This window comes from Cryptotermes secundus, unplaced genomic scaffold (genome assembly GCF_002891405.2).
Source record: "Cryptotermes secundus unplaced genomic scaffold, Csec_1.0 scaffold1184, whole genome shotgun sequence".
Lineage (NCBI taxonomy): Eukaryota > Metazoa > Arthropoda > Insecta > Blattodea > Kalotermitidae > Cryptotermes > Cryptotermes secundus.
Genome location: NW_019734331.1, coordinates 435,884 through 453,573, shown reverse-complemented (window position 1 = coordinate 453,573; position 17,690 = coordinate 435,884). Strand labels below are relative to the sequence as shown.

The window sequence follows — 17,690 nt, the reverse complement described above, 5'->3', positions numbered from 1 at the left end:
GGCACTACAACCCCAGTGGGCCTAGGTCTACATCCATGAACTTCTCCGGAAATGATCTCTACCGCTTCGAAATCTTTACACGCAACTTGCATTAAGTTACGTGACAACCCCTAAATGTGGTTCTTTGTGGTAATATACAGTCCCTTTACGCAAATGCCAGGATAACACCTTAAATTACTGCACGGCCATTTCTTCCAGATCATCTCCAATTCATTATTCACTAATCATCTATCGTACATCGGTATGTAATTTGAGGTATTGAGAGGGACGTTCAGTATACCAAGAATAATTAAACACGTATAACAGACTTCTCTTACATTGACGATGCATTTCGCTCCTCAGAACCGTGGAAGATTTATAAGTATTTACTGTACCAGTCTTCTTCCACACCAACTGCCTTTGTTCATAAACATTGTTATGATGCTCAAAGTCTATTCACGTGATATGTACGGTATCAGCCGTGACAAGCGACAATGACGTGCTAGTCCTCTGGCATTCATCCAGTCCCTAAGAACAGCAGTATATAAGCCTGTCTACGAGAATCTGCTTACCGACAGACAGACATTCCTGTGTCTGGTCATGAAAATCTCAACGACGCAACGTGGGTCGTGGACTCTACCGGGAACTTGGATCATTATTAGCTGGACGGTCCAAATTTACACTGCAATTACTCGTAGTAAGAGGAGGGCCGGCCATTTCCCAATGTACATTAACTTTCACATTTTTCGTTTATGTAAGATTTGAGGTTTTCACGTCGGTAACCATGAAGAATGCCGTCGCCGTGTAGACCTCGTGTGAAACGTCAGTTCATATAAGATCTACACGGCGTCACATCCCAGAAGACGGCGCTCTTCATTTTTCGTTTAATTTGCCCTCTTCATTTCAGCAAGAAAACGACGCGTATACCCCTACACCAAGGTGTGTAAACTACTGCATTCTAGAGACAGAATTTTTCATTGTCGAAGAGCACTGTAGCAGATTCTAGTAGTACAACTACTTCTCACACTCTGTAGGCCACAGCATGATACGCCTAACCACAAAAGGATCTAATACAAGCACGCAGCAAACTTACAATATTTCCACTTCTGTATGTTCAGTGTACTCGATTCTGCCAATATCGCTTTACAAATGCATCGGTCAATGGGTTTTGGGGTCGCAAGGCTTCGATTTGATCATGCAGACTTCCACCGCAGCCACGTCATTGTAAAATTTGTGGTTTACGCGGCGCTCAAAATTCATACTGGGGAATTCTGGGTTATGTACACTGCCTCAGTCTTCAGGGTTTTGGCAGTAGGTTCCTCCGTTGTGTTGGCATCCACCCACAAGACTAAAACACGGCGTCATAACACAGAAGACTTCCATCTTAGGATGTAAAGCATACGGACGTGGAAGAACAAGGAAATTTATTGGATAAGTACAAAATTTTCCTTTTTACATGGAACAACAAACCATGCCCTCACAACACTTAGCGAATTTTTTTTTAATTTTCTGTGTACCGATGCGAATAATATGCGCGAAGACTTCAATGAACCACACACCAAGACAGTTACGATATAAAGAGCTTTCTCAAAGGCATAACTAATCTGTAAATCTTATGTAATGAGATCAGTTTCATTACCGGATTTTTCAAGCACATCTCCACGCAAAAATGAGACCTCAGATGTGTTAAGGTGCTATTGCAGCTACTCAGTACAGCTACATCACGGTTTAACCGCTCCACTTCACTTTGCGAGAGATGCAATCACTATAATGTTCAATGAATGCTGCATCATGGGTTCTGCGAAGGATCAAATCTTACCTGGAACATGTCCGTCTCTTCATCAGGCATGTATTCAACGATGACAGCTTGGTTTCTAGATAATGTATAGGAGATCGAATGCTGTTCAGTGTCGAGTATCGCCTGAAAACAAAGAGAAAAAATAAACCCTAATATTAATTATTTCCTGCTTGAGCCTACAGTTACGAGAGAAATAAACAGCGCTCACTCGAATGATATAAGTAGGGACCGGATTTTAATGCAAATGCATATTTCTTTCTTGCAACCAGAGAGTATGCTCGTTTGGATATATGTATGAATTACTTCATTTCTTAAATTTTGGACATGGTTTGATGGTGCATATAAATGCATATTTTGCTTGCTTTATGAATAAGCATCATATTTTCGAAGATCCCTATTTATACTGCATATTTCCTTTTTAAAATGCCTATCATATATATTTTTTAATTTTATGTTCAAATTTTCAATCATGGTCGTGTGTATACAATTTTTCTTTTCCCTATTGGAATATGTTGCACATTTGACTCAACATTTCGTCATGATTCATGTTTCTGATGCAGTACCCAGGACGGGACTTCCCCGATCCCTCTACTCATAACTTGCCTCATCCGCATACCATCAAAGTGGCCGCGAAGAGATTAGTCGGAAGGGTTCACATGTAGCCACTACCAACGTAATACTATTCAACCGATAAGGGACTTCACTTGTTTATTTCCGAAGTCTCCATGAGGTTCCTTACGCTTCTTCATTTAAAGATGTGGGCCATTCACATTAGTGGTGACTAGTCTGTAGTTAAGTTTGTTTAGTTTCCTGTAGTCATGCCGAAAGCGAAAGTAAGTCAGAAAACTATATTACAGCTGTATCAGCGGGAGCTCGAAGGAGAGATGATAAGTACGGATAACGAAATTCTTTATTGCCGACCGTGTGAGAAAACAGTTGGCTGTGAAAACCGCTTTTAAGTGCTTCAACATTTGAACACTAATATACACAAAGAGAATATTAAAATTTAATCTACGAAAAGTGCTCCTGTTCAAAAATTGCTTAGTAAATTTTCTAATAATAGTTTTTTCAAAGTTTTCCCTTGATTTATGCGAAGCCTTTTTAGCGGCCGATATTTCGCTGTGGAAACTAACCAATCTGCCGGATGAATCTACTGTGCGCAAAAATTACGCGAAGCAGTGTTACGATCTTACAATTGAAAGCATTAGAGATGAGATTCAAGATAATTTTGTGTGGGTATCAATCGACGAAGCACAAGATTGTGAGGGACGGTTTATTGCAAATTCTATAGTTGGATCCCTTAATAAGAATGAACAATGTACCCCATATCTTCTTGCGGTAGAGCAATTTGAAACCACAAATAGCTCCGAAGTTTCCGAATTTTTCATAAATTCCATGAATTTACTATGGCCAGATGGCATTCAGTATGAGCGCGTATTGCTCTTTGTGACTGATGCCACAAGTTATATGATGAAAGCCGGTACTGCTCTTAAAGTTATATTTCCAAATATCACACATTTGACTTGCCTTACCCATGGGTTGCACCGTGTTGCAGAAACAATTCGTGCAAATTTTCCGCTTGTTGACAAGTTTGTGTCTTCTGTGAAGAAGGTATTTGTTAAAGCGCCCTAAAGAAAAGAAGCCTTTAAAGCAGTAGCACCGAGCGTTCCACTTCCGCCAGAACCAATTTTAACACACTGGAGCACGTGGCTGTGTGCAGCGAGTTACACCGAACACTTAGAAAGTTAGAATGTCGTGAATACATTTGATCCCAAAAGTGCAGCATCAATTCAAATTTACCAAGGTGTACTAAAAACGCAGAACTAGAAACTAATCTTTCCTATACATCTGCCCACTTCTCTCATCTTCATCGGCCATTTCCTCACTGGAGGCAAGCAATAGCAATACTACTTTGTATTAGTCGTTAAGTGTGTTCAAAACCACTGTTTCCAAATTGAATTCGGTTCCTGGAAGAGTTGGTGAAGTAGTAAAGGAAAAAGCACACAGCATTCTTTTAAAAAAATGATCAAATTTGTGAAATTGAAGAAATTTTAACCGTTAAAAGTACTGAACTGCCAAGTAAAAAATCATTAACAGCGGAGCAAATAGCGGCTTTTGTACGTGCGCCCCTAAGTTCATGTGAGGTGGAAAGAAGTTTTTCCCGCTATAAGGACATCTTACGAGACAACAGGAAGCGACTAACTATGGAAAACCTAAAACATTTAGTAATTGTGAACTGCAACAGAAGAGAAGTTGAAAGCTCGGAGAGCTAAATGTGAGTACCATTGTTTTTTAAATTTGTAANTGTAAAATCAATTTTAATATTTGGTATAAAATTTATGTGCATATTTCGGAAGTTTTTCATGCATAAATGCATACATATTTAAGGGATTATTAGGGCATAAAAATCCGGTCCCTAGATATAAGCGAAGCGACTTTTTAAACCGTGAGAAAAGTATGGGTTTCGTAGCGAAAATATTTCATTTCTCAGTTAGAAGCACACAATAACCAACACTGATATATACGTTCTATCGCTTTACCAGAGCGTCTAAACCCGTAACACAGAAATATTTTGGCTGTTGTCTCAGCCATTTCCGCACCTCTGTTTCAACCTCTTTGTCATTAGCGAAACGTTGAATTTCTCGACCCAGTTGTGAACCGCTTGAAGCGACGAACACTTCCCACCGTAAACAGGAAACATTTCTTTCTTAATATCCTTTGCATTGAGTACTTATGCACATAAAAAACGAACAACAGAACGCCGCTCTTCGGCTTTAAACTCCTAAAGCACGGTTTGTCATTTCGACTACTGAAACCAGCCTTTGAACATGCGCATGCGCTGCTCTTCGGCTTTACACTCTTAGAGCACGGTTTGCCATTTCGACTACTGAAACCAGCCTTAGAACATGAGCATACGCGTCTGTTACCTAGACTGTCATGAAGGTGGACTCTGTTGCTACGTAGTGATACACATAGAAAACCTATTACGTCCATTACATGTATTTTACTTCCACTTGTGAGCTATTAACCGACGCTCCCTCATACATTAAGAGAGTTTTATGTACTTTAGTCAGCAGTACTGACCTCTGCAAACCAGTCCACACAATTCATTAAGACTTCCATTAGAAATCTATGTATGGAAATGTGCTACAGAAGCATAGGTGAAAACCTAATAAGTAATGACGTGATTGCATCTGTTGTGAAGGCAGGCTAACTGTTCCAACCTGCAGAGGTGGAGGCAGAACTTACTGTTAATGCTTCCTGAGGTCAAGAGGTTCAAAACAGGTGGGGGGGGGAGCTCCAACTAGTCCACTATGGCAACCAGTTGCCGAAATATACCCAAGTATGAGTCATCGAGCGAGTTGCCCCGGTGAGTATCGGTATCAAATCCTACTCACTGTCTACAGTCAAACGGAACGTGAAGACCTACACACAGCGGACTCTCAGACAGAACGTGATATCCCTCAGCCCATCCACAGAAATCTGCCACCAAATGGCATGGCGAAACCGACGGTTGTTTCCAGATTTACAGTTCACGATTCTACCTAGTACACAGGCCAATCACAGTTACAGCAACCTGCGTGAGAAAGGTGGAAGGCAACAGGCAAAGTCTCTGTGCTAAATTGCTTCAGTACCACGCCATGTAGACGTATAAGGGAGTGGAGGTATAGTTCCATTATTTCTGACCTCGGCACTAGATGGAGGTGAGTAGTCAGCTTCACTTCCCAGCCGCTATGCCCGCGGGGAAAATGCCCCCGGTACCCACTGGGCAGGAGGCTGGGTGAGCCCCAGAACCGGTCTGGACGCTGTGGAGTACAGAAAAATCTCTCGCTCCTGTAGGGAATCAAACCCTGACCGTTCTGCCCGCATACCGACTGAGATCTCCCGTGGAAACACCATTACTTATACAAAAATCTATGATTCTACACTATATCCCACAATGAAAATGTTTCCATACACCATTCCAGATTATATACAAGGACTGATCGGTGCTGACGTTTTCCTAAAATTAAGCAAAATACGAAGAACACATTTCACCCCACTACGTCATAACAGGATCTAGAAATGTCACGATTATCCTGACCACAGGCCCGATAAATAAACCTTGGTATAATATAACAAGGGGGACACACGGTAGCATACTTGATTTAGGCACTACGATACAAGCCTGAAGGTCGCGGGGTCGATTCCTGGTGAGGTCAATGGATTTTTTTCAATTGACCTAATCCTTCCAGCCTCTATGGCCCTGGCATCGACTCAGTCTCCAACAAAAATTAGTATCAGGAATCTTCCTGGGGTTAAAGGGTGGGTGGCGCGTAAGGCTGACAACCTCACCGTCGTCTGTCTATGAATGTGGGAGCCTCGACGTCTCACAACTCTGTGGGCCTCCACAGCCCGTTACAGGATTAGCTTTGCCTTTTTTTTTTTATGTCACAAGTAGTCAATATCCATCATCACTCTCTATGTCCTCAAAACGTATTCCTCTCGGCTAAATGGCTTCGCATTTTCTTACCTTCCTAGCTTCCCTAACGAGAGCTGCGTCTGTCCCGGTTCCCGCGAGGAAATCTTTAAGCGCTACTCAAAGGACGTTCTTGATGCTTATCGAAGACTGGAAAAACTGAAGGATTTACGCGTTACATACCTTGCAAATGGGAATTTTATTAAGCAATGAACGCTTACAAATACGCCTACAATTTTGTACTAAACTTTATGTTGGAAACTGCACAGGCGGTGCTGATACGAACAACTGATATTAAGACACTTTTCAGGAAGTTTGCTGGAATTTTTAACAGCATAAACCACAATTTGTAAGTATATAATTACTGACATATAGCGTAAGTTGAGCCCGGGCCTGCCTACCTATTCAGGCGAATATTTAAATGACATTGGGTGTCGAAAGTTCATTCAAGAGCTTACTGCTATTAACACGATTCGTGTTAATACAAACTGCATGAACAGGTAAGCAATATATTACGTGCATACACGCGCATGCACACACACGAACAAGGTCTTGAAAAGATTCGCTACACCCGTATTAGGCTGGCCTGTGGTTAACGATACTAAGGGCCACGTGAAATTTGTTCTCTGACATTCATCCGGGAAGCTCTAAGTTACAATATCTTAAAAAGGAGACGCAACATTAGGCAGAGGACGAGGAATACTTATGCAATGTTCCGTCACTGCCACAAGCAGCCCCAGCACCTGCATATATCTATATAATTTATTGCGCTGAGGGAGGACCGCGATCTATTCTCATAAAACTGGAATCACGAACCAGGTTATAAAGGAAAATGGTACTTTTGTCCGTAAAGACTGAACGTGAACATGTGTCTGAAATTCATAATATGGGGATTCACAAAGAAACAGTTATATAACGTTTTCTACTTAAACTACATCCCCTAAACTCATGGTAACAGGTCTAAATGGGTAAAGAGATAGTGCAAATAATTACTACGGTGTTATAAAAACATAAAAAAAAACAATGCATACTCTAGGAAACACACTAATACACTGATATTATTCGGATGAATAACTGAATGTTAAAAAATAATATGCAAATAATCTACGAACGTTATATAACGGTTTAGAGTTTAGTTCAGAAGCAAACTCATCCACTCAGCAGCTGAAAAACTGTATTTACTCTTTCTTCTTTTTGTTTTCAACACAATCTCCCAAATCAATAGACATCACATGACGTATTTGGAAAGTTCAACAAAATCATACGTATTACTGCACGTGAGTTCCATTCAAACTCCAGGTGTCTGTACTATGACATGTGACGGCACGTTTTTCGTGTTTTGAATGAAAACAGACTGTGTTTAAAAACATACACAAACACACGTACACCATGCCACCATGCACAACCATCTGTGGTCTGTGTAAGCTCAGCTGGTCACTGGATTTAATGCTACATCAACATACAGTGTTAGAAGCAATTATCTGTTAAGAACAAGATGATTTTAACTGAAATATTCTGAGCTTTCATGACTGTATACGGGATAAAAATTAGCAGCATGCTGAAACACCGATAACTACCACACAATTTATCAAAAAGTTGCTAAACACGTCTTGACCCAAAGTTACGAGTGAAAAGTTCTGCAATTTCGTACGTCGCAGCCGAACCTACCTGGGAGGAGTGTGGTGTCTTGACAACGTAGTGTTTTGATCGCTTTACTCCGTTCGAAGATGTTCTCTTGTACAACACAAACTTGCTTCTCCTACGTCCCCGGTCACCGGGTGGCAGGAATCCATTGTAACTGCAACATTCAAGGAAATACACAAGTCAGCACAAACACAATATATAAATACCGCGAAGATAAAGTCTATCTATAAATAACACGTTTTATTCTCCTAAATCATAATTTCTCAAACTGTCGCCTCTGTGGTCTATTGGTCAGTGTTCCTGCTTACAGATCCAGAGACGGCCGCGCCAGAGCTCAAGCGGTTAGTCGCTGGCTTCCCACCGCGGCGGCCTGGTCAAGTGGGATTTGTGGTGGACAAAGTGGCGCTGGGGTAGGTTTTCTCCGAGTACTTCGGTTTCCCCTGTCAATCTTCATTCCACCAATTGCTCCACAATCACCTTCACCTACCATCTGGGGCTGGTACAATAGGCCAGAAGTGGCCGCAGTACAAGGTACTTAGTCCCACCCCACTAGCAATAAAAAATACAGATCCAGAGGTCCCAGGTTCGATTCCCGGCGCTACCAGACTTTCTGAGAAGTAGTGGGTCTGGAACGGAGACCACTCAGCCTCGTGATAACTTAGGAGCTATTTCAAGGAAATAGCGGCTCCGGTCTAGAAAACCTAGATTAACGGCCGCGGGGATCCGCTGCGCTGACCATGTGACACCCTCTATCCGCAAAAGTTGGCATTAACTTCGCCGACAAGCAGCTATCGCTCTGTCGGTACAGTTCGCTTGCGGACTATAGGCCACGGAGTTTGCTTTTGGTACCAGCAATCCTTAGGGACCATACGTTGTCGTTTACCACAGACACATCGAAAATGGTTATCCGCTGGTATTTTTATTCAGAATCGACTCGGAACAAGTTTGTGCGACAGTCACACAGGCGATTATAGTTTACTGAATTTATACGAGCGTTAAAAATTAAGTTGTGAACTTTTAAAGTCTTTTTCTTTGGGCCAGACATCTGTGAACGTTTCAGGGTGTACGAAGCATAAGAACTCCCACTACCGTTGTCCTACGTCAAAGATTACGGAAGAGTTCTATCTTCTGGGATACAACGCCGTGTAGTCTGTTGAAAATCAACTGACATTTCGGAGAAACATGTCGCCTCCATCTTCAGTGTCGAAGAATGAGCCAAGCAAGAAGCAAGCATAGCTACGACTAGGCGCTAATCACAGAAGACAGAACTCTTCATATTCGCCGATGTGAGAACATCAAATCCTTTCTGAAAAAGTAATGTTTATGAATTACAGTTATTATTTACTGCCACTAAAGTGGTAATCTAAGATCTAAACTTCCGGGGTTTTATTTCGCCGGGGACTGGGATTCCAGTCCCCGGCAACATACATTACAGTACCCTCTCGCAGGTATTGGAGCAGTTTTACGAGGGCTAAGGTGACCAAAGCATGAAGCTGACTATTAATCTCTACATCTCGTTAAATAAACCACAAAATAAATAAATTTAGAGTAAAGTTCATATTTTACAATGAACGCCCCGGCACTGAAAGAATTCGCATGAAAAAATCAGGAAACTCAAGACATTATGAAATCAGAAGCCCTACGGTGTCACTGACTCAGGTTTCTAAGAGACATGAGCATATCCGTTGCATGTTAGGTCAATCGCATCATTTTCTCACTAATAATTACGTAGCAGATAGACACATTTTGTCAGGAAAATATTGTATCACTTGCACCACGACAAAAGCTGAGATAGAGTTTTCTTTATTGCTAGTGGGGTGGGACAAAGTCATTTGTACTGCGGCCACTTCTGGCTTATTGTACCAGCCCCAGATGATAGGTGAAGGTGATTGTGGAGCAATTGGTGGAATGAAGATTGACAGGAGAAACCGAAGTACTCGGAGAAAACCTGCACCAGTGCCACTTTGTCCACCACAAATCCCACTTGTTCAGCCACGGGATCGAACCCGGGCCGCCGCCTTGGGAAGCCAGCAACTAACCGCTTGAACTAGGGCGCGTCCTGAAATATATTTATTAAGGCAGACATAATCTTCATTACATATTCTTGTCAAATCGATAAGGATAAGGCAAACTTCATGTTTGGAGGAAAGGTCATTCATTAGGCTGATTTATGATGGAAACAATGACCTACGAACTTTCGTCCCGTCAAGATACAAAATTATTAGAGCGACAAAAGCTTCCCTTTAAAGACTAATTGCTCCTGAGGGAATCAAGAATCAAGGTGTGCTAATCGCCTTTTGCCTGAAACATAAAGGCAGCCAAGAGCTGCAACTGCTTATATATAGCGAACAGATCCCACGTGATCCCACATATATCTATAGATATACTGGCATATACTTNGTCACTCACTGAACCTGTGGCCCGCCACTTTTTCAGAAGCCTGTTTACACACGACTTTGTGGGAACTGGCGAGTCAGGATATTTCTGACGAAACCTACGTGCGAATTTTCTGTAAATGTTTTTCCTTGCAATAGTTTCGACAATAAACACACGCTGTTTAATAGTGAACTTCATTTCCACCGTCTGTCGACAGCTGTAAACATTCCACTCCACTTCCACAGCAAGACAAAGACTGACTGTTTAATGCAACCTCGGGTTCCGATTATGCAACCATCGGCGTAGGAGCACTGCAGTCGCGGGGAGGAGTTGCATCCGTTCTGCGGTGGTATGACTCACGGCAAATTGCAGCCGCGGCGCGCACTTGATTGTACGCACTGTATATAGCGAACAGATCCCACGTGATCCCACGTATATCTATACATATACTCGTACTGGTTTATACTTGCTTAAATGTATATACGCCGAGACATNCGCGGTGCATGGGGAAATCCACCCTCTCTAAAATAACTAACTAATAACTACTTGCTTAAATGTATATACGCCGGGACAGCAACTAACAAACTGTCAATCTTGATACACTGCAGTCTTCTGGGTTGTAATGGCGTCTCTTTCAATACTATACATCACAAAATCCTTCAGTGTGCATTAATCGACTGTGTTCATTACAACATCCGAAAGAGACATGACAAGGAAAAAGAAAAGGTAACGTTATCCCTGCAACAGGCCGTGAAGACCCATAGGGCTGTGAGACGTCGAGGCTCCCACATTTTCTCTAGACAATCGGCTCACAAATGGCGTTAAGGTTGTCAGCCTTATGCTCCGGCCTCTCTTTACCTCCAGGAAGATTTCTGGTACTCATCTGTTAGAGGGTGAGTCGACCTGAGGGCCATATTGCGGCTGGAAGGACTAGGTAAACTGAAAAATTCCACCTAATCAGGACTCGAACCAGCGACTTTCCGGCTTGTAGCATAGTGCCTCAACCAATTAGGCTACCGCATGCCCCCGAGATATGATAAGGACTACGAATAATTAATTTGTCTGAAGGAAAGATAGGTCTTGGTCTATTTGGTTGAAATCTTGCGGAATGCATATGAAGAGAGTATATTACGGATGCTTTACCAAAATCTGCAAGGGATAAGTTTGTATGCGATGTTCCTGTGTGCACTGGACACAAAACACCCAACGACTCGAAGGAAACATACAAATTCGAGTGAGAATTGGGCATCTAAAAGAATATTTGATGAATCTTCTTAGGCTTAATGATTACAGCGTGACTACCTTTTTCGCGTATTTTTTTTCTGATTACATTTCGTCTGATAAATTTATTATAGCGCCTGGTTACTCGCTGGACAACCGGGGGCGTTGGAGTTTGAGGTCATGAATTATCTCTTCTCCATGTTATCCAGACCGGCTCTGGGGTCTACCCAACTCACTGTCCAATGGGTACCGGGGGCGATTTTCCCCAAGGATAAAGCTGCCGGGGCATGAAGCTGACCACTCACCTCCGACTAGTCAAGAAAATGTGAATCTATACATCCACCCCCCTACACGCTTTCATGGCGTAGTGCTTAATTAGTTGAGCTCAGGGACAGCTTTACCTTACCCTTTTTTGATATTTATTTCTGTGTCGACTGGGGAATAAAGAATGTGGATTTGAGTTTGGTCTGGACAATTTCTCACATTTCTCTACATAAATGAAATTCAATTGAACATGTTAAGCGAAGTGCTCGGCCATACACGTGAGCATAACCAAATCGGTAAATCACGAGAACACCGACGTACTGTAATTTCTCCGTGAGATAAGACAATGGTACAGCACGCAGCTAGTGCTCTGTTATCTGCTGTCACCTGGTATTAGACGAGTTTACAATGAATCTCATGTAGACGCGTCCACAGGCACAAAACTAAATCACAACCCGACCATGATCTAATTATCCTTTTCATCAGCACTAGGCGCTGGTCGCCTCGAAAAAGCACTGGCCGAGAATGACGTCAGCGATCTCTATCTCTTTTAACACCCACTGGCCGACGGTCACTTGCTGACCAGGAGAGCTGCCAGTTGTATGGTTTAGGTGCGGCTCCGTTAGGGCGAGGGCACACTAAGGAAACTGGCAACCGCAACGCAACCGCAATTTCCGAGAATTGTTATCAGTCTGAGTTGAACACATGTTACTGAATGGAGCAGCGCAAACTTAGGAGACGGCAACGCAGTTGTGCCCTCACCCTTACGGTCCAGTGCTTCTGGTTCTGTTTGCACCTTCGACGACTGAAGATGAAACCAAGATCTACTAACATCGGGGTCACACGAAGGCGGAGCCAAGGGTCAATAAGTTGCGGCTGCAATGTCGGAAGTGACATGATCTACACGTATACAGAGAACAGAAGGTGTCACAAGCTGTCAACACAATCGTTACACTGCGGATGCTCATCATAAAAGGTGTGGACATTATTTTTATATATATCACTAACGGAAGACCGCCCCTGTGGTCTAGTGGTCAGAGTTCCTGGCTACAGATCAGAGGTCCGGGTCCGATTCCCGGGGCTATCAGATTTTCTGAGTAGTGGGCCTGGAACGGAGTCCACTCAGCCTCGTGTGGATAACTGTGGAGCTATTTCAAGGAAATAGCGGCTCCGGTCTAGAAAACCGAAATTAACGGTCGTGGGGATTCGTTACGCTGACCACGCGACACCCTTTTTCCGCTAAAGTTGGCATTAACTCGGTCGGTATAGTTCGCTTGCGGACTAATACCACGGAGTTTGTTTTTTATCACTAACGGATCTCAAAACATTTTCACGCAGTATATGGCCACATTCGGATCACAAAATACTTCCTGGCGTTACATGTTCTTGTAAAGCCCTTCCCACTGTAGCAGACGCATGGATTGGCATCAATGGAAGGCAACTCAGATGTTGAACAAAAATGGAACGGTCATATTAATTTCATGCCTTAGATGCGAGTAAACAGGCATGCAGTGCTGCACGAACAGTTCTGAATACGTAATGCAGCCTCAGCAGGGACCGTACTGACGTCTGCCTACTCAGACAAAGAAAACAACAGTCTGGCGAGACAAAAGACTGGATAATTTATGTGCCAGCACAGTCCACACTTCAGTATCTTCCGGTATAGCTGAACCAAACTTGGATGTAGGTTATCATTATCAGAGAGAGAGAGAGTACATGTATCAGCAGATACCACATAGAAGAGCAGAGGAACTGGGTCAACGAGACAGTTTGAAACGTGCAAGTATTAGCTACACAACAACGAAGAACAGCTATGGGATAAAAGCATGACCGTATCGTTCAGAGCCCGCCGATGAACACCAAATTAATGAGACGAGAAAGGCCATCCTCATGAAATAAATGAGGGGAGTATCACAATCGATTTTCACTGCAAGGAAAGAGAGTCCACCGTGAAGTGCAGAACCAATGAGGTAAAGGTAAAACCATCCCTGTAATTGGCCGTGGAGGACCACAGGGTTGTGAGACGTCGTGGCACACAGATGGCGGTGAGGTTGTCAGCCTTACATGCCGGCCGCCCTTTAGCCCCAGGAAGATTCCGGGTACTCGTTTCTTTTCGAAACCGAGTAGACCCAGGGGCCATAGTGAGGCTGGAATGATTACGTCGATTGAAAAATCAAACGACCTCATTGGGAATCGACCCGATGAAAAAAAATTACCAATTCCATTATCGAAATTTGAACTTTTGTCATTCAGGCGACAACTGGTGGCAAATAGTCGAGTTATCTCGGTCCACATCAGATAACAGAAATTAAGTTATAACAATTACAAAGAGTCGAGACGAATCGTCTTCCTTCGCAGGACCTTGTAATTTATAAGTAATTATAAGTAATTTATAATTCATAAGTCCCTGGGATTGTGAATGGAGATGCCCTCCAAAGAGGGTGGTGTCATCCGAATATATGAATGATGACCACTGGACCAGCAGGGAACTCTATTACCTGGGGGCTTTAAAATACTTGAAAACCATTCTCCAGAAATCATTTAATATAGACAAGGGAGGCTTGCTCAAAAGCCTTAGAGAGGTAGCCCTCCCCACACTCGATAGTCGAAGCCAGACTGGCAACCTACAACTACAACATAACAACGTAGGTCTGATCTACTGTTCCATGCCCCTGAGATAGGAGGGAAATTCTGTAGAAAATGGGTCCACAGCCTAAAGAAGATAGGAGGAACAGACGCAATTCCATCAATTTAAAACTGCGAATATCCATACCCCGTAAAAAGTTACAAGAATGTATTCCTGAATGGCCTTTGGCATATAGAACCGACCTGCCAGAAGAGAATTTATTTTGATTTGCTACTAATCATATAATTTAAATATTTACATAAATTACTCATCAGTTGTCAAATTATCCCCTAAGACTTCTTCCAAACACCGTCCTGCCTCTGTAAGTACCCTAACAGTAATGTAGAAAATAACAATCGCTTCTAAAGCGAAAAAGGGGTTACTTTTTACGGGCAGTTCAGTACGTAACAATACTGAAATGCGACCCATTATCATTTCGTCCATCCCTGTGTTCCTAGACTAAGGAAAAAGAAGACTATGAACCATATCACTTTGTATTCTGCACAGCCTTTTAATTGTAAATACAAGGTTAACAAGTGAAACGTACAAAACAGCTGTGTCATTTCTTTTTCCGATTAAATTCAACATTACAGCGGGGGTAAAGATAATTTAAAGGGCAGCGCCTCGCCTTATCAGAGCTGTACTTCAAAAAGCGAACAGTTATTCTGAATAGTGGGTTGTGTCAATCGATTCTGTACGGTCGGTTTCTGACAATGACTCATATCTGGGTCAACTGTCACATTATTTCACTCCACTTAACTAATATCGCTTCCATCTTCAGGGCCTAAGAATAAGCCAAGCAAGAAACTAGCATGATCAGACTCTATGCTTGTTATCTGCTTCGCGCTGGTTTCTTGCTTGGCTTATTCTTAGGTCCCGAAGATGGAAGCCATACGTTCCTCCGAAACGTCGACTGACTCTTAACGAACTACACGGCGTTATATCTCAGAACTGTTCAATCTTGAAGTATGTTTATAAACACTTAACATCAACTGTAGTGCTTTTCTGTAGGTTAATTCTGTTAATAAATTTTCATTTTAAGTTTTTAAAAAAAAATTGCGCAACTAATATTTTCTTCTATGTCGAAAACTTAATATGACGTTAGGTCTTATTTCTTAAAGGGGAAATTTATTTTTACTACAAACATTTATCTAAGAGCCGCGATAGCACAGTCGGTATAGCGACCGGCTACTAGCTGGGCGATCAAGGGGTCGGAGTTCGAATCCCGGTGGAGGTAAAAAAAATTAACTTCCCCATATCATCCAGACCGGCTATGGGGCCCACTCAGCCTTCTATCCAATGGGTACCGGGGTATCTCTGTCCGGAGGTAGAGCGGCCAGGGCGTGAAGCTGACCACTCACCTCCAAACAGTGCCGAGGTCAATAAAACGTGGATCTATACATCCGCTCCCCCATACGTCTTCATGGCGCGGTGCTTAATTAGTTAAGCACAGGGACAACTTTATATTTTACCTAAGTTACAGACATTTATCTGGATGATTAGGAAAACCCTAAGGCTAGGCAAGAGAGGATGTGACAAGTAAAAATTACTTTCTGCTCATAGATGAATTGGCCGTGTTTATGAAAATATTACGATTAGCCTTCAAACGAAAACACAGCAATGTCATAAATGTATTATCCGCCCAAGACTGCGATTGTGCAATGCTTAAAATTTTGAAACAATACTCTGTTCGTTAAGTTACACTAACATGTTCGCCAAGTTAGGTGATCAATATGCAAAGCACGTGTTAATTTTAATAATACCAACACGGTTTCAGCTGCTCGGTTGTGGGTTCGAATACCACCCAAGTCATGAAAGTGAGAGTACAATTTTACCAGCGCTATTCATGTTATCCATTTTAATACCACCCATTCTCACTCCCCGCCTTCTCTAAGTCCGCATTAACCTTGGGAAGTATTCCCACAAGGCCAGACAGGACATTTCCCTGTCGTCCGTAATGAATAAGTCATTTAAAACTTGAAGTTCAACGTTCCGTCAAAACGTACTAATTCCAGCTATCACAGAATATTTCAGAACTACAACAGCCCAGTTTGTGGCAGTGGACTATGGGGAGTGCCTTTTTTTTAACTTTCTGCATATTAATACCTAAATTACCTTTAATGGTGCAGGTCGCTTTAATAGACGCAACTATTACGATTCAGTCCAGTGGTACGTGCATAGGCATGATGGAAATTCCGCAAATAAAATGTACGTCAGATTAATTTTAAATTTCCTTTTCAGTTCGAATATTTAATTATTTCATATTGAAAGAAGTATGACCGCCTCTGTGAACTGGCTACAGATCCAGAGATCCCGGGTTCGATTTCCGGCGCTACCAGATTTTCTGAGAAGTAGTGGGTCTGGAACGGGGTCCACTCAGTCTCGTGAGGATAACTGAGGAGCTACCTGAATGGAAAAGTAACGGCTCCGGTCTAGAAAACCGAAATTAACAGCCGTGGGGAATCGTTGCGCTGACCACGCGACACCTTCTATTCGCTAAATTTGGCACCAACTTCGCCGACAAGCGGCGATCGCTCGGTAAGTATAGTTCGCTTGCGGACTAAAGCCAAGGAGTTCATATTGAATGAAGTGAATAGCAGCACCATCGAGTCAACTTTAAACCAATAAATCAAATAACAAATCAGTGAGTATGTGATGACGCATTCTGAGAGGCTCAGCTTTATCGAGTAGAAACAGGTGCCTTCCGGCACTTACGTAATGCCCATATACTCCGTACATATGGGTATTCTGCCCGAAGTATCGCCTGCAACAGCACATCTGCAGGATTAATGACGAATGTCACATAAACGACACTGTGAAAAGACCGAATGAATATGCCACTCTCTTCAACGACACAATTTATTACATTTTAGAATATGACTGCCCTCTTCAGTGCCACTAGAATTAAAATTTGCAACTGATGTCAAGGTTACCTTCCCCCAACCTAAAAAATATTAAGACTTTTTAGGGACTGAAATGAAATCAGAGTGAAGGAGATTCTGACGCGATTGGTGTACGTGATGCATGGATAGTTCAGTTTATCACGCTACACAAATGTGATCTCAATCAAATCCACTTAACTACGTCAATGCTGGGCTAAAAGGGACATGGGCGACTTCGACTGAAGCAAATACAAGACCAAGGTAGCTTAAGTATAAGTCCAGTTCACCACGCCACTTGTATCAGCATGTAGGGGTCACGTCCGGGAATTCTGCACATAAAACCTCGATCATGAAAAGCCTTCCTCCGTAACTTCCATCTCTTTGTCTAACCCAATAAGCTACCCAGTAACAAAGGCTGACTAACTTATAGAGCTAAACAAA

At 42.5% G+C, this 17,690-nt stretch overlaps 1 protein-coding gene across 1 annotated transcript in view; it reads right to left on the bottom strand.

The window, feature by feature from the left end:
• LOC111868700 (protein pellino) overlaps positions 1–17,690 on the bottom strand; it is a gene marked incomplete in the record, with an annotated part of 136,552 nt that overhangs the window by 51,544 nt on the left and 67,318 nt on the right. Inside the window, 2 exon segments of the mRNA XM_033753139.1 lie at positions 1,799–1,900; positions 7,905–8,034. Coding sequence (XP_033609030.1) covers positions 1,799–1,900; positions 7,905–8,034 — 232 coding nt within the window.